At 39.5% G+C, this 22876-nt stretch overlaps 1 protein-coding gene across 1 annotated transcript; it reads left to right on the top strand.

Annotated features, from left to right (window-relative positions):
* The first annotated feature begins 1465 nt into the window (after nucleotides 1–1465).
* LOC140551066 (transcription intermediary factor 1-beta-like) lies at nucleotides 1466–15997 on the top strand. Its single transcript, XM_072674436.1, has 18 exons — nucleotides 1466–1631; nucleotides 1863–1957; nucleotides 3161–3293; nucleotides 3587–3701; nucleotides 3838–3954; nucleotides 5923–6037; nucleotides 6539–6685; nucleotides 7169–7283; nucleotides 8419–9044; nucleotides 9261–9435; nucleotides 9865–10040; nucleotides 10188–10239; nucleotides 12087–12262; nucleotides 13195–13355; nucleotides 13697–13796; nucleotides 14292–14360; nucleotides 15183–15326; nucleotides 15869–15997. Exons 1-18 carry the CDS (start codon nucleotides 1466–1468, stop codon nucleotides 15995–15997), a joined length of 2811 nt encoding a protein of 936 aa, XP_072530537.1.
* The last annotated feature ends 6879 nt before the right edge of the window (nucleotides 15998–22876 follow it).

Raw genomic sequence — 22876 nt, 5'->3', positions numbered from 1 at the left:
ACACTGTGAGTTTGCCTTGGTTAGCTAGCTAGCTAACTCCCCATCAACCTCATGGTGGGAGCACACTCCTCCCCAGCTTGACCTTGACCTATAGTTCAAAATATTAGCCTAAACATTTTTATTAATACACTTCTCCACTGAGGTTCTCATTAGCTGTGCATGCTAAAGATACTGCATGTGAACATTTAGCTAGCTACAAATCATAGTGTTGTGATGATGATGCTGAGCTGAGATCCTCACACTTCACCCTTACTTTTACAAAATGTAAGAAAACAAAAACCTGTGAAGCAAAAAATGTCAGAGCCAAACCCTTTTAACTCTTTACAACAACTGAAGAGCTCATGCAACAAACAAATAAACAAATAACTTGTATTGGCTGCATGGTGGTGCTGCTCTAGGGGCCTGGAGTTGTAGGTTCGACACTCTGTCTATGAGGAGTTTGCTCTGTGTTCTACTTGTGTCCTCGCAAGTTGCCTCTCACCTCCTGGCCTAGTAAATGGGCTATGCCAAACTGCCCCCTGTGTGTGTGGTAGGTACTCTGCTGTGGATTTAAAGGTAAAGGTGCACGTATTTGTCACTGTACAGCAAAATGTGTCCTCCGCATTTAACCCATCTGGTAGTGAACACACACTCACACACACGTGTTAGGGGCAGTGAGTACACACACACCCAGAGCGGTGGGCAGCCAACTCCAGCGCCCGGGGAGCAGAGAGGGTAAAGGGCCTTGCTCAAGGGCCCAACAGTGGCAGCTTGCCGAGCCCGGGAATCGAACCCACAACCCTGTTATCGACAGCCCGGAGCTCTAACCGCTGAGCCACCACTGCCCACCACTGCAGATTTGCATCCTGTTCAGGTGGTAGTCCTACCTTGCACCCAATACTTCTTGGTAGGCTCTGTACCCACCGTGTCCTTGACCAGCAAGAAGAGAATAACTGCTAAAAGCTTTTTTTATCTAAGCATTTATTTTCTCAATAACAAAATAATTTCCCACTTTCTGTTCAGTACCTACTTTATCTGATCAGTCCTTCATAAAAGTAAATCTATCTATATTTGTATTTATTCTGATGTTTTAAAGGCAGTTTACTGGTGGTGTTTAAAAGTTTAGAGCTTTGCACACATCTGTTTTATAATTGCACAACGTGGAAAATTTATATATAGGATCAAAAGCACAGGCATTTTTCAGATATGTATTAATAAGCCTGATTGATATTGGATAATTTGATTCATTCAGCATCTGTAATTTCTTAAAAACCGTTTACATGAATGGGTCAATGAACAGACACACAGGCTTGGACCGGCTTTCAAATGCTAATGATACTAATGTCTGCATTTCTCACTTTTCACTGTAGAGATCACAAAGATTTCCCCTTATTTATGCACAGAAGACTGAGTGTTTTTTGAAAGAGATGTTTAACATGGCCTTAATCTGTCTGCTTGTCATTGCCAGTGCACTGCTAAATGAAAGATGGAGAGATCATCACCAGCTCAGATGAAACCGTCCCGGCCAGTGAAGAGTTTTGGCAGCTGTGTCTTATGCGGTTTGAAGTTATGTTCTGCTGCGGGTCCTCAACTCTTACCATGTCTGCACTCGCTGTGCAAACACTGCGTTTCTCTCCTGGGTGAAATTAAAGGTTGTTTAAGGATCTGGATGTTGTTACACTAAGGATTCCTGCAATAATATGTAATATCAATAATTAGTAGGCTGAATAATCAGATTAATCTTTTTAGAGAGGCTCCATCAACTAGTAGTTCCATAACTGGTACTTTGCCGATGTTTTAATAACTGTTCAGGATTTCTAATTGACAAGCTGGAATTGCTTAGTTTAAATGAAGATTTGTTTTGCTGATTTCTTTTGACACAGAATGCCCTGTTTGTCGAGAGAAGTGTGAACTGCAGGACATCATCAGTAACCTTCTGTTTGCTGAACTCTCCACAAATCCCAAAGAAGTTGTTAAGGTGAGCCCAAGCCTAATTGGTCAGTTCTTAAAAGTAATTATACTGGAGTGGAAGGGGGTATTGTCCTGAAATAGGGCTTGGAAATTAATTGAAAAAAAATGTGTGTGTGTGTATATATATATATATATATATATATATATATATATATATATATATATATATATATATATATATATATACTTTTTTTTTTTTTTTTTTTTTTTTTTTATTAAAATGACAAAAATTTAAACCTGTAATCAGTGTAATCCTTCCCATATTTTGATTTCTTTTGTACTTTGCCCACTGTGTATGTTCATGTACTGTGTGTGTAGCGACATGACTCAAACACTAAGCCAACTGAGCAACTCTATAAAGCATCTTATATAGTCTGTATAGTCATTAATCGTTCTAGGTAAAATATTTAAATTAGGTCAAATTAATTGTGATACTAATTTGAGGTCATATCACCCAGCAATATCCTGAAACCAATAATTTTTTTGTACAACATACAATAATATACAAAATCTACCATGAAACAATAAAAAAGCTGCACCATTAATGCTGGAAAGTCATTTCAGTGACCTATGGTGAATATGTTTATTTTGCCATTAGTATTAACAGACTGAATCCGCCAGGCTCTGTTTGTATTTGTGCTCAGGCCTTACATGTGGCTCAAATAGAATATTACAAAAGTATTGGTCCCAGTAGAGCCTGGAACAGTACCTATGAGAGAAAGCTTTGCAGAGATCCCAAACATGCACACATAGAAGTTTATTATTAGCACATGTGAGGGCTATGATTTTCAAAGAACCTAGTGCTTGTTCAGAGGTTTGCAGACCCAATTGTTTCTTCTGAATTGAAGGGTGTTAACAGGGCTTTTCCCCTCCTTTCTTACAGTATTAACCTTACTCTTCGTCTGGGCTTTACACTAGATCATGTGGAGCTGGATGGAGCTCCATCACTAAAGAGAGTGCGGTTCCACTGCTGTACATCCCAGTTCTGGGCGGCTTTAAACCCTTCTAGCCCACTCTTAACATCGGGCACGATGACCTCGGGCATATGTACGGCTGCTCCAGAGCATCCCGCTTGATTAGCATAGATTTTCTGTGAAAATTATACAAGCTGTGTGTGCATCTATGTCAGCAATGAGTGCACCACTAAATTGTTACATTTCCTTTTTAGAAAGGTTGTCTGAATCCTTTTGTCTTGTATATTTTCATCTAGTGTCAGGGCTGTGAGGAACCTTCAGTGACTGGCTGGTGTGTTGAGTGTCAGGAGCCTTTGTGCACTGGATGTGTGGCCGCTCACCAGAGAGTCAAGCTCGCACGTGAACATTATGTCCATGCGATCAGTCCAGGTACGCTCTGATACACCTGCAAATTCGCACGTTTCAAGTTTCCTTTGGCACATCCAAATGCGATCACTCCTTTTTGCCAGTCATTTACACCTGCTTTGCGACCTATTTTCCACACATCCAACGATTCATTCACTGCACTGTACCTCATCTTCTCAATCTATGAACCCCATCACACACCCCACAGGTATCCCTAGCCCACCCAAGGTGACAATTGTTTGTCTGGGGAGCTTAAGTGAAATATATTTAATATCTAAGAGATGTATGCTAAATATTATTTTTAATATTGTCTGTAGAGTGTCCAAGGCCTGTCATTTGCCCCATCCACAAGAAGGAACTGATCTACAGCTACTGTCTGACTTGTGATCGGCTGATATGCAAACTCTGTCGGCCCCTTCATCCCAAGCATTTGTATGGCAAATTTCGCTTTGGGAAATTCCTGTTTTCACGTTGTTGATTCTTGACCACAGCGTCGCTTTTCAGCATGTTTATAAGCGCTGCGTTTAGGTTTTATTTGTAGTGTTAATCATAAGCCTGTTGCTTTCAGGTTGCAGTATACCCATGAGGCTTTGGGCAAACAAAGAAAGCAGATCCAGAGAATGGTCAAAAAAGCTCATCAGAAGAGACGGACTGTTCAGAAGAATCTTCAAGATTTGGAAGGAAGGTTGGTAAAGATCAAAATTCTTCATTACTGTAAACGGTTAACTCTAAAACACAACCTAAATTCTGTTTGTAGCTCCAGATGTCTCATAGCTCTGTTCCTCTGTGGTTCTCATCCTCAGAGCTGTAGGAAGTTCATATGTGCACCTTTATACCTTATGTATTAGTTTGATTTTTCAGAATCAAGCAAATTAAATCATACACAGCATGCTACAGCTTAATACAACAGTAAAATCTGCACTGTTCTTATTTTCAATGACACATCATATCTATCCAATATCACTTTTTTTACTCCAGAACACAGAGCTGATGAACAACATAATATTGCAGTGTCTGTTTTTTTCCCCAGTGTTGTGCAGCCTTAATTTTAGGCCAAATTATTCTGAGAACTATGGTGACACAGTGTTAGGCATTAGGGAGCATATTGTCACTATATGTCACAATATTTGACATGGTGACTTTACAGAAGAAGACGACTTTAACTTTAAATGGAAGTCAGTGTCAATAATAGTTAATTCCAAGTAATTTAGAGCATTTCTATTGGTCCGTTAATCCACAATTATTCACACAGTGTATAGAGCAGCTCCGGGGGTCAAACCATGGAGAAAACTGACAAAAACTAGTTTTTCATCAATGTTTTTCATCAATGTTTTTCATTGGACAGCAGCAATATTCATAAGCATTTGCCATAATGAGCTTTTAAAGGCTGTAAACTCTTCAGACAACTGATTCCATTTACATGTGACTCTAAACACTAAAGATCTATCGGCCTTCAGCAGCCTGCTCTGATTAAGAGCAGAGCAGGGAGGAGGGGCAAGCAATGGGGGATCTCTCGCACACACAGGCACACATGCAGGCAGGCGGACACACGGTCACATAAGTGTTGAAAATATCAGAATATTCCAGATTTCAATCCCCCGTCCCCGTTTTTAAAAGCCACAGCCTTTTGCTGTTTCTGCCGTTTGTTAATCGATAGAGAAAGACTAGAGCTGAACTACCTGGTTGGAGACTTGCAGCTGTTATGGAGGACAGTGAGAACGAGGGGGAGGTAATGATGTCACTGCCACAGCTGGTCTATCATACAAAAAAAAACGAGAAGGAAGGATCTGCTAGTTCTTTTTTGGTCTCACAGACTCAGAATTTCAGTCAGTCCTGATGCCTTAAGTCTGTCTCACATGGTGAAGTATATGGTTTATTCAACAATGGTTTTGGATTGGAATCGGGTATCAACCGATACACAAAGTTTATGTATCCGTATCTGTACTGGAACAGAAAAGGTCAGATTGGTGTATCCCTGGTCTCAATGACCTTTATTATCTTTACAACAGCCAGAATCAGAGGTTTAATATTCGAACGAGACCTAGAGAAACTGAGCACTGCTTTTACCTCCAGTAGGACTGGTTACTGTAACGCTGTAGAGCTTTCACTAGACTTCTCAAAAAGTGTTAAACAACTCCAGCTGATTTAAAATGCTGGTGCAAGAGTTTTTAACCAGAACCAAGAGACCAGAACACTTGAATTTTAAGGTGCTTGTCCATAAATCACTCAATGTTTTGGATCCAAAATACATTTTGACGCAGTTCTGTAGGGAAGTATTGCCAGTAGAATAGGATTCTCTGGAGCAAATTAACATGGACCTATTGGCACCATGTCTAATTCCAGATATGAGCTAGAGGGGTATAAAGCCCTGAGCTCATCCATTGAGCTGTGGAGCAGTGGAACTGTGTTATCTGGAACAATGGTGCCCCATCCAATATTTTATGATGAGGTGGGGATCATGCCCTTGTCACTGAATACAACAAATCCTCACAACAATGCTCTAATAATAGAAAGCCTTCCCTGGACAATAGAATGATTGTATAAGCAGGTGTCCCAATAATGTCGTCCATATAGTGTATATTAAATATAGAATAAAAGCTAAACATGTTGTCTGGCTGTTGGCTGTTAGTAATGAAAACTTTCTCTGCCCTAGACTGTCTGACTTGGAGCAGCTTCAAGCACAAATGAGGCTAGAGGTGAAGGAAACTGTGGTCAGACTCTACAATGTGATGGTCAAGAAAGCAGCCAAACTCAACAAAGAGATAAAGGCAAGTGGAGAATGCAAGATTCATTCTTCTGTCTGGATGAGCCATGTCTGTGCTTTTCTCCTTCCTCTCCTGAGAAACATCTGATGAGAGAATCGGATCATTAGCAAGCTCTATCAGCTGTTTGAAAATAACAATTTTAGCATACATGAATATGGTTTTTGAATATTTTAGGAATCCTAAAGCAGTAGCATCAGCTGATTCACTAAAAGTCCGCTAATTAAGAGCATAATATTATTTCAACTAATATTTACCATTATCTTAAAGCATATTTACTGGCTTTCTGAAGTGGGTCTGGAATGTGTTTGGGGGGGGGGGGTTGTTTCTCTCTAAATAAAACATGCTTTTTAAAAAATATTGTCCAAATGGCTACTTTCAAAAACTAAAGGATGTTACATAAATACATAATTGAATAAATAAATAAACATTTATTTATTCAATCATTCCCAATGACATTTTGAGAGTAAATGCAGTCAGTGGCTTTACTCTGTGGCTTTGTTTCAGGATCTGTGTGGGAAGGAAAGGGAGAAGCTTGCAGAGAGAAGGTCACTACTGCAAAAACTGGAGGAGAAACTGGACCATGTGCTGACCTTCACAGACAAAACGTTGGCTTCCCAGCACCACACTGTTCTGCTGTCCTGCAAAAGACAGGTAGCTAACAACATGCCTTTTGCCTTTGAAGAAAACTGGGAGTCTTAGGACCAAAGTGAGATAAGAGGTTTTATGAGAAATTTAAGGTTCTGTGTGTTTATGCTGTTTTTCACCTACAATTCAGTTTAAATGGAATTCTTCGTTGTGTCATTGAATCATTTCTGTTCTAATTGGCTGAGCTGTATTGCTCATGGTTCAAAAAGTAGTCTCGGCTGAAGCTCTCTTTTTATAATGCTTGTCTGAGTTGGTGGGGCTAAACTGCTGTAGAATGTATAGCGCATGTAAATCATAAAATTAATGGATGCAAAATGGCCTGATTATGGCCAAGTTACCATATAAATCCTGACTCCTTTATTTAGAAATGTAAATATAAGGATATATGAGCCTTTTTTACTTCAGCTTGACTTAATATTTTGTGATCTATCAAGCCACTTCTGCTCATGATTCGTGATGCTCATGTCTTCGACTCCTCTGTGACCTCAGATTCATCGGCAGCTTCAGGGCATGTTGGATCAAGTGGTTTCTCACACAGCTACTATAATGGACCTGTCCTTTCATACCAATGAGGACCATGTTAAGAAAGTGCTCAAAACCTTTGGTAGGTCATCTGCATGTTACCTTCAACAGTTAGAAGAGTCACAGTGTCACATGTTCATGCTATTATGGCACATACATGAGCAGCAGCAAGATTGAACTCAAACATGTTTTAAACGTGTCGTTTTGTGACAAAAAAAAGGTGAATAAGATGTGCTCAAGTGTGAACAAGAACACCCTACTAAATAAAAGCTTTTGTAAGGTTACATACACAGGCATATACAGATGTGAAAAAATTAGGACACCCCATGAAAAGAACCCTTTGCTGTCAAAAAGAAAAAAAGAAATCAGAGAAAGACTGAAGTTTGCCAGAGAATACCCAGGCATGGACCAGGACTTCTGAATCTTGCCCTGATGTTTCCTCCTTGCACACCTTCCATGAAAAAACTTGGAGTCTCTTTCTGCTGGTAGACGATGTACATTGACCTAGAGTGTGGCAAGATCTACCTGTAGATCCAGTGATGACGTTTTACTTCTTCTTTACTTCTTTACATATCTTGCAGCCTGCTTTTGACCTGACCTGGCCATGTTGGCAGTCGCTGCACTTGTAAATTATTTTGCAGACAGTGGAACGGCTGATTTCGGAGTATTCTGAGATCTTTTGAAGTGATTTCCCAGACTCGTATTCAGCTACGACGTTCTTTCTGAAGGTGTCCGAAAGCTCTTTGGGTCTGGCCATGGTGATACCGCTCTAAATGTCTAAAGGTTTAAATAATAATCTTCTGTATCCATGTTCTGATCATCTGCACCTGATTCTAATTTTAGACATTTCGAGGATAAATAAATGTAGGACGGTCGAACCTTTTTAATCACAAGAAAGTTGCATTTCTAATTATTACATTTGATAAATGATTTTCTTCAAGTTTTATTGGTTTGTATATATTACCTTTCATCTCTGAACGTTGTTAAAATGAAAATTAAATATCCATATATTAAAAAAACCTACATATTTAAAGGTTTATTTTAATAAGCATAAATAATATGAACATTGACAAAGTAAGCCTTTACAGAAGTTTAGGTAGGTTGATGTCATGTATCTTGAAAGGTTTATGTAGATGCCATGTAGCCTTATGAATGCTATGACTGTAAATTTGCTTAAGTCACCCTTTTTTTTTTTTTTTTTTTTTTTTTTCCCCTAGGGTGTGTAGTGGTCAAAGAAGTCCCATTTGCCTGCTCCAACACTGGGAATGTTCCAAACCCATCTCCAGACCTTCTCACTCCAAACCACAGTCTCAGTGCACCGACAGCAACCTTTCAAAACCCCACTTATCCTAACTCCCCAAGCCATTCTCCACCTCCCACAGTCACCCTGTCACAGCAAAGTCCACCATCCTCAAAGCAGCACCCTGTTCTTAGTGGCTTGCTGTCTAAGAAAACCTCCAATCTTCCAACTAATGTTAGCTTTTCCTCATCCCAAAATAACAAGTACTCTAACTTTCCCAGCCTGAAGCGGGCATGGTCTTACCACCCCTACTACCCTAAGGACACTCTTCTGCCTGCCATATCTTCGAACAAATCTATTTCACCTCAGAAAAAAAGGAGGGAGCCTCTACCATTTAGTAAAGCCACTTCACCAAAACCACCGGCCTCATTACACTTTCACACTTCAGCTCCTCGAACATCTGCATCTATACAACAGACAGGCTCTAGCACCACACAAACATCTCACAGTCAAAACAGCAATGGTCCTTCTGTAGGAGGCCACCAAAATAATGTGGATTTGGTACAACTTGTAGGGCAAAAATTGGCGAATCTTTCTCCGAAAGTAGTTCCTAGTTTTAGTCATTTGCAGGTTACAGCTCCTTTGTCAGCTTTTAGTATACCCCCAACTGACTGTCATAAGAACATAGTGGAACCCACTTTTTCTGTGCCTGATGCATCCATTGGAGGCCTGTTGGTCAGTCAGGGCAGTATCCTAAGTCAGTTAAATCAGGCAGAAGACAGACAGACATCGCCTCAGACTGTTGTTGTTGGGACACAGCCTAAAGAAACCACGTTCCATCACTGTGAGCCTCCAAACGACTTCGGAAGTGATCTTCAAAGAAACAAGTTTGTGAAAAACGGCCTTTCTGCCACTGTTGCAGTGGTGGGCAGCTGTTCTGTTCGCAGTCAAGCTCCCAACTCTAACAATGCGTCAATGTCCAGAGAAGTTAAAGGCAAAGGTTGGTCACTAACTGTTCAGAATTTGCTTGCTGTTGTATATCAGCTGCAGTGTTTAGTGGCTTTACTTTTATTACAGATTCCACTCTCTTCAGGAAGTGCTGGGTCTTTTAAGATTTCTCAACACCTCAAAAGTCTTCCGTCTTAAAAAAACATTCTATGATGTTGAGGTCTGAACTTGGGGGTGGTCAGACAAATCAACAAATAATGACAAAAATGCTTAATAGTCGGTGCTTTGGGTGCTATGACGGTACTGTTTTTACCTCCATACTGTGACTTTTAAGTAAAGATTTTATATAGTGCCCAGACTTTTACTTTTACTCTTGACTTTTGGCACCCTTGCAGAAACCTGATGAGCCTTCTGAAAAGTTTCAGAAGATTTAATTGAAAAAAAAAGTTAATTGTAAATCTTTATTCTTTCTTAGGAGACCATTGTAACCAGCCAGAGGATAGATCCAAAGGCAGCGAAAAGAGAACACCAACATGCGAAACTACACAAACCTCCATCCAGACAAAGCCCTCTGTTAATGAAAAAATTGAACCGATTGAGGAAGGCATTGCTGTAGCTAATGTCAAAACCAGTTACAGCTTCCTTCTAAAGGTAACAGCACAATAATCTCTGGCTACTGTTTTTTCAGTGGCTAAGCAGCAGCACTTAAAAGTCACCTGCATGAATGTAAGCCGACTGTTGGCTCTACAGTTGTTCATTTAAAGCATGTTAACACTTGCCAGCTCTCCATCTCCATAGGAGGAAGATGTCAAGGATGATAAAACCTTTACAAAGATCAGAGATGATCAAGGTAAGGTAGAAAGAAAGCGTCTTAGTCATATTAACTTTTTATGTATAAAGTAAGCTTTATTTACAATGGACCTGATATCTACCTACCTAGTTTACCTACCTAGTTTTATTACAGTCCACAGTATGTTCACACGGCTCGTTCTCTTAATGGGGATATACTGTACCTGCTTATGACCTTGAAATGAAACTTAATCTGTGCTGTAAAAGAAAGCAGGTATACTTAATATGCTTTTACTGGGTCGTATACCGTTGACCCCCCACTTAATTCCCTTCCTTAAGGTGTGATTACTGTGGAGTTTACTGTATGTTTGTACCACTGTATCACTCCAAGTAATTGCTAAAAATACAGTGGGGAAAAAAGTATTTAGTCAGTCACCAATTGTGCAGTTGTGGAGACTAGCTAGGCCACTCCAGAACCTTGAAATGCTTCTTATGAAGCCACATTTCTTTGTTGCCCTGGCAGTGTGCTTGGGATCATTGTCATGCTGAAAGACCCAGCCACGTTTCATCTTCAATGCCCTTGCTGATGGAAGGAGGTTTGCACTCAAAATCTCACAATACATGGCCCCATTCATTCTTTCATGTACACGGACCAGTCGTCCTAGTCCCTTTGCAGAGAAACAGCCCCCCAGCATGATGTTGCCACCCCCATGCTTCACAGTTGGTATGGTGTTCTTTGGATGCATCTCAGCATTCACTCTCCTCCAAACACAACGAGTTGTGTTTGTACCAAACAGTTCTACTGTGGTTTTATCTGACCATAAGACATTCTCCTAATACTCTTCCAGAACATCCAAATGCTCTCTAGCAAACTTCAGACGCGCCCGGATATGTACTGGCTTAAGCAGGGGAACACGTCTGGCACTGCAAGATCTGAGTCCCTGGCGGCGTAGTGTGTTACTGACGGTAGCCTTTGTAATGTTGGTCCCAGCTTTCTGCAGGTCATTCACTAGGTCCCCCCGTGTGGTTCTGGGATTTTTGCTCACCGTTCTTTTGATCATTTTGACCCCACGGGCTGAGATCTTGCGTAGATCTCTTCACACCAAGCTACTTTCCTATTGCAAATTCAGTCTTTCCAGCCTGGTGCAGGTCTACAATTTTGTTTCTGGTGTCCTTCGACAGTTCTTTGGTCTTCACCATAGTGGAGTTTGGAGTGTGACTGAGGTTGTGGGCAGGTGTCTTTTATACTGTTAACGAGTTCAAACAGGTGCTATTAATACAGGTAATGAATGGAGGACAGAGAAGCCTCTTAAAGAAGAAGTTACAGGTCTGTGACAGCCAGAAATCTTGCTTGTTTGTAGGTGACCAAATACTTATTTTCCACCATTATTGGCAAATAAATTCTTTAAAAATCAGACAATGTGATTTTCAAAAAAATCTTTTCTCATTTTGTCTCTCATAGTTGAGGTCTACCTATGATGTCAATTACAGGCCTCTCTCACAAGTGGGAGAACTTGCACAATTGGTGCCTGACTAAATACTTTTTTTCCCCACTGTATAATAATAGAAAATATTTATTCAGTACTTTGAAGTACCGCACACCTAGAACCTTCATGCCAGTGTAATCTGGAATTTTTCCATCCTGTTACCCAAGTAATTACATAGTACTAATTAACAATGTCTGTTTGAATGTGTTGCTTGTATATTGAAAGCTTATTGTAAAGATAGTAACAAGGATGGCCCTTGAGCTATCAAGAACTGGCTTCATGTTTTTTAATCAGGATTCACTTATCTTTTTAATTGCTTCATATTTAGGTAACCTTGTAGGCTTGGCACCACTAGGAAGGTAAGAGTTGTCCATTTGTCTCCTGGTAATTTGATGTTTTGAGGCATGTTTGGATTTTGAAGGCATATCGAGAAGCACATGTCACATCAATTCCTGCAGGGATTTGCTCCCGGATGTGTCAGTCAGCCGTTTGCCTCTACCTGATTTTCCATCTTCTTCGTCCACACCTGCTTTCCGCGTTGTGTGGGGAGAAGAACCCAAAAGCTTTCAAATCCACGCTATTAAAGAGGAGGACCAGGTACTTAGCACAGTCTCTCTGTGTAGAGCAAATTGAGAATTAGGTCAATTTTGTCCAATCTCTGAGGGCGTCTGTAGTTTGTCTGCTCTGATCCAATTCATTTAGAGTTTGTAAGCTTGGAGTATTTTGCCCTAGGTTTGGTCCAAAATGCACCACAACAAATCAGATGGGAATGTTCTTTCCACTTATTGGTCATACCTGTCTGGGGTGGGAGCAAGAATGTACATGCAGAAAGAAGGTCCTGTGCTCTAGACTACTGCATATCTCTAGACAATTTAACATGGGTTAGTTTCAGCTTTGGTGTTTGTTCATAGCTGCACTACTGTAGTAATTATTTGGGCAATATACCAGATAAATCTACACCTCAGATTTACCATATTAAACTTCACCTGCAACGTACCGGGTTAAACTACCGTTTTGCTCAAGGTCTGAAAAATGCCCCTGCACTTTAACAGAGCCACTAGATACCCTCACTGTAGGTGTCAAGTGTTCGTACCTGTGCTACTGAGGTCATGCCCATTGCTCTGAAAGCAGTGGTCCCTTTGGTCACAGTTACTGTTGAAACCCCATCCAGCTGAGCAGTCTTTTTGACTGAAGCTCCTGCCATCCACACCGCGATAAGGAACCCTCAAAGCCACTTAATGTCTTTCTTGACATTTTATTCCACACAACAGGGTCTAGTAGGATGTGAATCGCTTGCATGCTTCATGCAGTACGCCCATCTGAAAGCTTCAGCTTCAGCATCTCATGTTTCTTTACCCATTTATTTTGTTTTCTGTTCATTTGTTGCTTGTTTGTATGTACTGCTGTACAAGGTCTGAGCATGTTCATAATCTAGTAGTATTTATTATTTCAGATTAATTACAATGTGCAATAAGAAGAATATGAATTAATTTCATATTCATTTCATATCACGTCTGCTTTCATTCTAGTGTCCTGCACTGGACCCCATTACTTCAAACATCTCTCGCCCCCTGCTGGTCAATAAACTGCACTGCGCTGCCTGCAGAATCAGGGGGAATCTGTTCCAGTGCTGCATGTGCCAGCGAGCTTTTCACATGGAGTGTCACTTACCACCAGTTTCAGTGTCTAGGTGAGTGACCTCCAGCACTTATTCTGAAATCAAGGGTATTAACAGAGAGTATGTCCCCCTTTTGCTGCATTAACAACCTCCACTTCCCAAAGATGTCTTTACATTAAATGTCCATTAGAAAGTAATTTGCTGCGGTGAATTAACTGTATTTAAGTGATGAGAGCAGTAATGAGGTCAGGTACTGATGTTTAATCCATTGGTCAGTGATTTCTATGGAGATTATTTAAGTTGTGTGTACATAAGTGAACATCTGCACCTTTTAAGTAGCTAAATTCACTTATTTAAGGGGGTGTCTGGATTCTTTTGGACTTTTGGTGTGTGTTATTTATGTGTTCTTGCAGTGGGGAGCAGTGGCAGTGTATGCTGTGCAGAGATCTGCCTCACTCTGAAGATCTTGACCTTTCGGGTGGCCGTCTTTGTCTTAATGTGAATGATCAGAAAGTAAGAGCGTCTTATTTTTTTGTGTGCACGTGCCTGGAGCCAGCTTCCCAGACATACACTTTTAAAATGTGAAGGAGTTTCATAAACTACTATATTTGTGCTAGAGATATGCAAGTGTGAAGAACCTTTTACATCAAGTGAGGGTTATTTAGGCCTTCAAAGAGTTACTGACACTCACACACCTCAGGGTTTGTTATGGAACCAATAGTAGTAGTTCTATTATGGCAACACTGAAAGAACCCTTTGTAACACCTTTATTCTACCTTTTGTATAGACTAAGCATAGGCCTAGACAAAATAGGATTTCCAGTGGTGAGTCATATCAATTTAGCCCAAGACTCAGCTTTAACCCATGTGCTGGGAATCTAGCCCTAGTATTTAGCTGTCTACAAGAGTGTGTATTGCATGCAGAGTCCAGTTGCACTCAGTTAGCCAGTAATTTATTAAATTTATTAAAAAAACAGATATTTTATTTTCTGCCTTGTATTCTTGACAGAGATGTGAGTACCTGCTGCTTTATCTCAGCTGTAACAAGCAAAGCTCAGTGCTCTACAGGCCAGTTAAGGTAGGCACTAAATACATGAACTTCATGCGCAAGTACACACAAATATAATATTGTTTTATTATATATATATATATATATAATATGCACCAGTAAATACATTTTATTAGTAAGATTAATTACTCACAAAAAAGAAAAGTATTCATATGACATGGACTACCACTCAAAGATTTGTCAACATTCAGATAAATGTATTATATCATACTAGTCAGATAATCTGACCACATCTAATTTAAATAAATAATTGGTAATTAGTATTGTGGAAACAACAAGAAATTAGTAAATAATAAATAGTAATATAATAACACATTAAATAGAATTAACACTTTTAAAAAGGGCTTCTAAATGGCTGCTGGAAGGCTGGTAACTAAATTACTAAATATTCCTGTAGATTTGAATGGGTTCATTACAGTTACAGTTAATGGGTTAATTAAAGTTATTTATCATTTGATAGCTTTCTTTTTTATTGATGATAAAAAATCTTAGGTTTCTTCAGTACTTTTTAGGTACTTAAGTTATTTTATGTTTCATTCCACATTTTAGTTAGTGTATGTATAACAAGTGGTGGGAAATATTACAGTGTTTTGAGCATATTGTGAATATCATCAGTACTTAAAGACAAGGCATCTTACTGTGTCATTATATCATTAACTATACTGATATAATATTTCTGCCATATTGCTCTGTTCTGTGTATAACATCAAACTGTATTAAAAGTAATTATAATTTTTGTAAATAGTAGTGTTACAGTAAGTGCTTGACAGTAAGTGCTTGACTCTGCTTGATTTAGAGTGAAAAGTAAAAATCTTGCTTTGCTGTGCTCAGCTGTCCTCTCTGACCCCTCGCTATGTTGACATGACTCTGGTTCGAGGCCGTCTGCTGAAGAAGCTGACACCTTACTATCTCACACCTGGAGAGTTTGTTTCTGATGTGTGGCTCCTGCTCCACACACTCCTGAGCTCCTCAAAGGTGACTGATGCTTGTTTAGTCTAGTAGTTAGACAGCCACAAGTTCCCATAGGTAGTTATAGTAGCCTGAGACAGCAATGACAGAAATGCACGTTTTTATAGCGAGAAGCTCAGCTATACTTTTCATGCTTTGTTTAATGTTTCTGTAATAGAAAATATAAGCAAGCTGGGCCTCTGCAGTACTGTAGTCTTTTGACTGCCAGTAAATATGATGAATTAATCACCCATCAGCATGAGATTTGATTATGCTGAAGTGGATGAGCTGTCTAGTTTCCCCAATTTACTGCACGTTTACTAAATTCCTCTAGGTTTTTGCCTTCATTGGTCTGCATGGACTCAGTTTGAGACTAATCTAACCGCCAGCTTTTTATCAGGACTTAGATAAGAGTATCCTAAATCTACCAAGGTTCGATTCCACACAATTTCTCAGCTCCAAAATGGTAGGGAATTTGAAAGGAAATGGTATAATAATGCCCCTTATGTATTACCTGCTTGTTGTTCTCTCTTTGTCCCTTCTCTCTTTCTCTTCCACATGCTCACCAGGAGCCACAGCCTGTGAAGCGACTTAAGAAGTCTTTCTCTAAGGAATTGATGAGAGTTTTTGGTCACAGCCTTCCTCCCTCACTCCTGAAAGACCCGTTTACTGGACAACAGGAAGAATGTGGGAACTGAAAGAAAGGTGAAAGAAAGAAAGATGAAACCTTAACAATAATTCAAAGGCATTTTAGTTGAGCTAAATATCATTTTGCACACATGATTGAGACCATGATACTGTCACCATGTTTAAAGCATGTGTGTGTTGTGCATTGAGCTTTGTTTGACCTTGTTAGAGTTTTCTCTGGTCCAATCAGCGATGCATATAAAATAACATTTTTGTGCTACTGTATCTCACAGACTGGCTTACTTCAGCTTTACTTACTTTTTCTTGAAATATTATAGAAACATATGGTCTTAAATACTGACCTAAACTTCTTATTGCTGTGCTGCACACACTGGCATGAGACTGCTCATATGTTTAACTGAATATCGTGTGAATATTGTATTATACACAAATAAATGTCCCTGCAAGGTTCGGGTTTGGAAGTATAAAGTTTGGAAAGCCCTTTAGTTGGTATGTATGTTATCTTAAGATCCTTTTAAAAATGCTCTTCATACCAAAATCATAAAATAAAAAAAGAAATGTTTTAAGGAACCAACAGTGTGTTCTATACTTTCACTCCAGATAACCCCTTAACCGATTCCTTTGGACAGAGTGAGGATCAAACCAGAGTTCTGAGGAGTTATGCTACACTAGTGTATATTTATAGGTGCAGCTGCCCAAGTACAGTAGTGTTCAAAATAATAGCAGTCCAATATGACTAACTAGATAATCACCGTTTTTGGTATAAATTAATATTACCACATGACAAACAATGTACCAGTTGGTGCAGTAGATGCTTAGAAAACCAACAGACTCAGCATTTATGATATGCATGCTCTTGAGTCTGTGTATTTGAATAATTAATTGAAAGAGGTGTGTTTAAAATAATAGCAGCGTGGAGTTCAATTAGTGTGGTCGAACATTCTGTGAGGAAACAGGTGTGAATCAGGCGGCCCTTATTTAAGTGTGAAGCCAGCACATGCTGTACATGCATTTCTCCTTGAAAGCCTGAGAAATATGGGTCGTTCGAGACATTGTTCAGAAGAACAGCGAACTTTGATTAAAAAGTTGAAACTTATGCAAACAATAATGGGCTGTTCAGCCAAAATGATCTCCAATGCTTTAAAATGGAGAGCAAAACCAGAGAGACTGTTAAAAAAAAAGACATGTACTGAAGCAGATGCAATTTGCCAAAGAACACCTCCACTGGCCTAAAGAGAAATGGAGAAACTTATTGTGGACTGATGAAAGTAAAATTGTTCTTTTTGGGTCCAAGGGCCGCAGACAGTTTGTCAGACGACCCCCAAACTCTGAATTCAAGCCACAGTACACTCTGAAGACAGTGAAGCATGGTGGTGCAATCATCACAATATGGGCATGTTTCTCTTACTATGGTGCTGGGCCTATTTACCACATACCAGGGATCATGGACCAGTTTGCATATATCAGAATACTTGAACAGGTCATGTTGCCTTACACTGATGCCCTTGAAATGGGTGTTTCAACAAGACAACGACCCTAAACACACCAGTAAACGAGCAAAATCTTGGTTCCAGTCCAACAAAATTGAGGTTATGGAGTGGCCAGCCCAATCCCCGGACCTTAATCCGATAGAAAACTTGTGGGGTGATATCAAAGATGCCGTTTCTGAAGCAAAACCAAGAAATGCAAATGAATTGTGGGATGTAGTCAAAGCATCCTGGGCTGGAATACCAGTTGACAGGTGCCAGAAGTTGGTTGACTCTATGCAACACAGATGTGAAGCAGTTCCAAAAAACTGTGGTTATTCAACTAAATATTAGGTTAGTGATTCACAGGAATGCTAAATGCTAAAAAAAAAATGAGTTTGTAAAGATAAATGCAGACACTACTTTTCTGTAAAGTAGTTAAAAATTATATACATTTCTTCATGTTTTGATTTGGAAAACAGTAGGCAATGTTTCCAATGCATGGAAATAAAAACTACTACTATAAAGATTTTCTGCTTTACTAATGTTTTTAAACACACTGCTAATATTTTGAACTCAACTGTAAAACAGTACTTGTGGTACGCGTGGGTCACAAAAAATAACAATATATATCAGAATTTGAATATATTTCGTATGTTACACATACAAGGAATTTTACTTGGTGAGAGCAACACAAGTATGACATGTAACTAACAGACTGTTAACAAGTATTACACTAAACAATACATAGAATAAATAAGTATTCAAAAAAGTTCGTTTGAATAGATTAAAATTCAAAAATGCCTCTATGCTTAGATACTGCTAAACACAAGTCAATATGGAGACCATAGCACTCTGGTCCAAGCATTCTCGGAAGAGGTGGGTCTTCAGTCTGCGTTTAAAGACAGCGAGCGACTCTGCCGTTCGGACACCCAGGGAAAGCTCGTTCCACCACTTCGGTGCAGGACAGAAAAAAGCTTGGACGCTTGTCTTCCATGGATTTTAACGGATGGTGGGCCGTACCGAGCCGAACTTGAAGCTCGAAGGGCTCTTGGTGCAGATCGGCTTTTGACCGTTGCCATCAGCAGAGAGGATGAAGGGCCTTGCTCAATGGTCCCACAGTGGCAACTTCCCGAGCCCAGGTATCAAACCCACAACCCTGTCATCAATAGCCCAGAGAGGTGATGTCCAGGATGAGAGGGGTCAGCTGAACCGTTGGCAGATTACATCCAATGATCCTCTCTGCTGCTCTTAGGAGGTGGAGGAACCAAATCAGGTGGTTATTGATAATGTAAGGATGGAGGATGATTGCTGTGTAGAACTGGATCATCAGGGTCTGCTGCAGGTAAAATTTTTTGAGCTGTCTCAAGAAAAAACAATCTTTGCTGTTCCTCTCCCACTTCAGGTCCCTGGATATGGTACTCCAGGGTATTCCCAGGAACTTGAGTGATCGTTGACGTAGAGTGGGGCTAGGGAGGGTGGGCTGCGTCAAAAATCTGCCATCATCTCTACTGTCTTTTCGTTGTGCAGCAGGAGACCAGCTGCTTGACCTCTTTTCTGTAGGCAGATTCGTCCCCCTAGGCCTACCAGAGTCATCCAGCTGATTTCTTGGAGACACAGTCATTGGTGTAGAGGCTGAAGAGAAGAGGTGAGAGAACACAAGCTTGTGGTACTCCAGTACTGAGTGTCCGGAGGTCTGAAGTGTGTTTCCCCAGCCGCATCTGCTTTCTCTTGCTTGTCAGCAAATCTACAATCCACAGACACATGGAGTCCAGCACTGACAGCTGGGGCGGTTTGGCTTGAAGAAGCTGCAGCATAACAGTGTTAAAAGCTGAACTACAGTCCACAAACAGAACTCTAGCATAGGTCCCCCCAAGAACACAGAGATATCATATAAAAACATTTATAGTAATGATAATTATTTATTTTCATAGTTGGCACACCAAAATTAGGTTAATCAATTCCTGCTGTTGGCTGCTGCCACTGTTGCGCAAATGCAGATATGCATCACTTGAGTGGTCGATGAAGGCCCGGACGCTTCAGTATATTGCACAATATCTCTCTCCCTATGGAATCTTGAAGCATTAGGTGCTGAGGTGCTGCTATGGGGGCTTAAAAGGCTTGGGCCGACCCTGAACAGGGGGTCCGTAATGGATTTTAGGTTGGCTAAGACTAGGCGTTCAAAGACCTTCATGACTACAGAGGTCAGGGCGACAGGCCTGTAGTCATTAAGTTCAGTTCTATTCCAACTGTAACAATATAATGTGAATTAAGACTGATTTTTTTTTCTGAAATCTAAGAATCCAGTCAATTAACACTTTCAGTGGTAGCACATTGTTTTTCACTTTTTAAACACAGTTGTGTTTTAACATTGTGTCAATAATTCATGGCAAATGAAACAATAGAAATGATCCAATAGGACTTGAAATAAAATATTTTTACATTGGATTTTTTACATGGATTTTTTACTTCTCTTGTGAAGTTGCTGTTTTGGAGATATGAGGTTTGATTACTGAGTTGTGTGTAGAAGTCACAGAATTCCCTCCTATATTATTGAATCTCCCTCTGGGTGGCTGAGCACCACTTTTAAGCAGTGAGAGCTAGCCATGTTTGGACGCAGGTTGATTAGAAAGGTACTGTAGATGTAATGTATATCAAATCTAATTAAGTTTGTTGATATTTAGCTGATCTTTGCTGATCTATGGTGTAAAATGAAAGTTTTTAGTTTTCAACACCGCAGCCTCTTTTCAATGGTCATATATATTTGGACTAAGATATTTTTTTCTCAGTGGGCTGGAAAGGACTAGAAGACTTCCACTTTTGGTTCTATTACAAACCATGTTTGTACTTAAGATTTGAGAGTGTTTCTTTCTAGGGCATCGTTCAGAAGAGTATATGGGGTAAGTGGTGATCACTTGGCTTTCTGCCAAGTTTACTTTTACCATTTCTAGCAGATGTGTGCTCCAGTGTTTCCCAGTGTACAATTCAGGCTTTTTCCTTTTCTTTTTTTTTTTTTTTTTTTTTAAATCATGCCAGCCCTGAGTTTGGCCACTAGAAGGAGCAGGCCATACATGGAGACCGTTGAAGAACAGGTTCAGACCTGCCTGGCTTCTAGCAGCTCTGAGCCGCATTGTTAATAACCTGAGCTGTTAACGAGTTGCTAAAGGCTACATCTCATTAGCACTCCCTTCCAATTCATTCACAATCACACTGCCTGCTGCACATCTTCATGAATGAACATCATTTTAAAACTGAAAGGACTCTTTCTTTTTAAGAAGTGCACAGCTGTTCTACATTGCTAATCAGGAATCAATCCATTTTAGACACTTATGTACGTTTGTTCACGCTGGTTCAAGCCCCTGCACTGGACTGGTAGCTATATGTCTGAAGATATACATATAGGTGCTAAACCTTTTGTGCACATAGCCATTCAGATACAGGATCAGATATATAGATGCTACAAAAGGTTCTTTGAGCGATGCCAAAGAAGAACCTTTTTTGTAATAGAGATGAGACCTTTAAATTGATAAAGAACCTTTACGGCAAGAGAATTGAGAGTTCTTCGGGTCTTTAAAAGGTTGTAGCACCTTTATTTTAGTGTAGGCGGTTATTGTAACATCTGAACTATGCTGCTCAAACGTCTGGAATAATTTCATTTGGTTGGAGATGGATGAGCTAAATGGTTCTAATACATTAGTCTCTGATAAAAAAAAACTAAATGGATCAAACATGACTGTAAACAGGTGACAAACATTGTGCATTATTTATCATTAAAACATGTCATACTTGAATGAATGAATTCAACACTCATTCTCATGAATGTAAATATGTGAACACATTCTTTACAGGTATCAAACTTATATGTGACGTTTCTGCATGTTTTTAGATCAAATTACTAAAACATTGAGATCCAAGACGGCGCCAAGCATGGCTGCTGTGTTGCGAGCTCCCTCTAGTCTCTGTAGTTTCACACCTATCCAGTGTCTTTTGCAAATAGTAATGTAAACATTTTAGATTGATATACATTGCTTTAATTGCTTTAAGCCAGTGTGATATTGTAAATAGAGTGTGTGGATAGTGTGTATATATAGTATATGGTTATATTTTGTAAATATCTGTCCTTTTTTTATTACCTGTGTAATGTCCCATGATAATAAACGTGATTTGATTTAATTTTACATTTTGGAAATAGTTTTGATTTAACAAATTGGGTAAAATAAATAAATAAATAAATTTCCATTTTTTTTATTTATTTATTTTAAATTCAGTAAATAACAAATATTTACCATTAACATCCCTCTGTAAAGAATGTGATTTATTTACACCAAACTATACATGCCATTTGACCAAGGGTGACCTAATATTTTTGGGGCTTGGTGGGAGTGGGGGCTTTCCTTGCATTACACTTCCCTTTGAGCCCTAAGTGTTATTTCTATGTTATTTATTAACCTATGTCAGCTTAGCCTGGTGACCTAAATGGGCAGGGAGTCCACTATAGAATCCTCATTTTTACCAAATGTGTATTTAGTGCATAAAACATTGAGGACTTTTAAAACAGGCTAAATTCAGTAGTGTTAGAATAATAGTGCCTACCACAATAATACACTTTCTGGCTCATATGTGGGGAAAAATCCCTTAAAAGTCTCTCATTTGACTTTTAGAAAACAAGGTCATGACTTTCAGAAATAATTTATCGAAGGTCATTTTGACTAGCGTTAAGGAACAGGTAAAAAAAAAAAATCATGTATGCTTCTTTAGTGTACAGTGGGAGATGCTAGGCTGATATTGCTAACAAACACTGGACTTCAACTGCCACCAATCTCACTTAGATGTTTAGAAAAAAAAACATAGACCTTGTTTTAGTACAAGCAAATACAGATCTGCATGTTTTTAAGCAAAGTGAGAGGTCTTTGTACAGAGTGTATTTATAGCCTAGCATTTCTTACTAGACTCTAAAGGAGCACACGTCCGATCCCAAACATGTCTTAGCTGATCGATTCTATTGGGATTGGGGTCAGTCATATATTATGTTTCTATGATTTTTACTGAACTGTTCCTTTTCCAAATTCTCCTTAAAGCAGAAATACACAAAAAAAAAATTTCCAGCAAAACCGAAGAAGTCCATTCTTGCTGGATACAGGAGAAAAATGTGGGATTTTATCTGCTTCTGGCAGCAGTATGTCAATCATTCATTCATTTTGAACTAATGACTTATTGTATCATACGCCCTGCATTGGGGTTCCTTCAACCCTAAAGGGTCATTTCTATTGGAGAGTCCTCTCCTGAGAAATGTCATGAAAAGCTCTGTGAAATGCCCCCCCAGGCTCTTCAGAAGCTGTAAAATGCGAGCAAAGCACGCAGTAGAGGCTAAGCCTCCTCACTGGTGAGCGTGAGTTCAAGCCCCGCCCACTCTCTCTATAAAAGCCTAGGTGGCTCTGAGCTCTCACTCATTGGGAGACTTCA

Source organism: Salminus brasiliensis, chromosome 3 (assembly GCF_030463535.1).
Source record: "Salminus brasiliensis chromosome 3, fSalBra1.hap2, whole genome shotgun sequence".
Lineage (NCBI taxonomy): Eukaryota > Metazoa > Chordata > Actinopteri > Characiformes > Bryconidae > Salminus > Salminus brasiliensis.
Note: the sequence above shows the minus strand (reverse complement) of the source record. Positions and strands in the feature narration are given on the sequence as shown.

Bases quoted from the DNA above. Each gene is read 5' to 3' on its own strand.
- LOC140551066 (XM_072674436.1), top strand. From the start codon at position 1,466: ATGGAGAGATCATCACCAGCTCAGATGAAACCGTCCCGGCCAGTGAAG. The intron at 9,045-9,260 runs GTAGTTCCTAGT...GTTGGGACACAG, and splicing joins TGGCGAATCTTTCTCCGAAA to CCTAAAGAAACCACGTTCCA. The intron at 13,797-14,291 runs GTAAGAGCGTCT...TATTCTTGACAG, and splicing joins TTAATGTGAATGATCAGAAA to AGATGTGAGTACCTGCTGCT.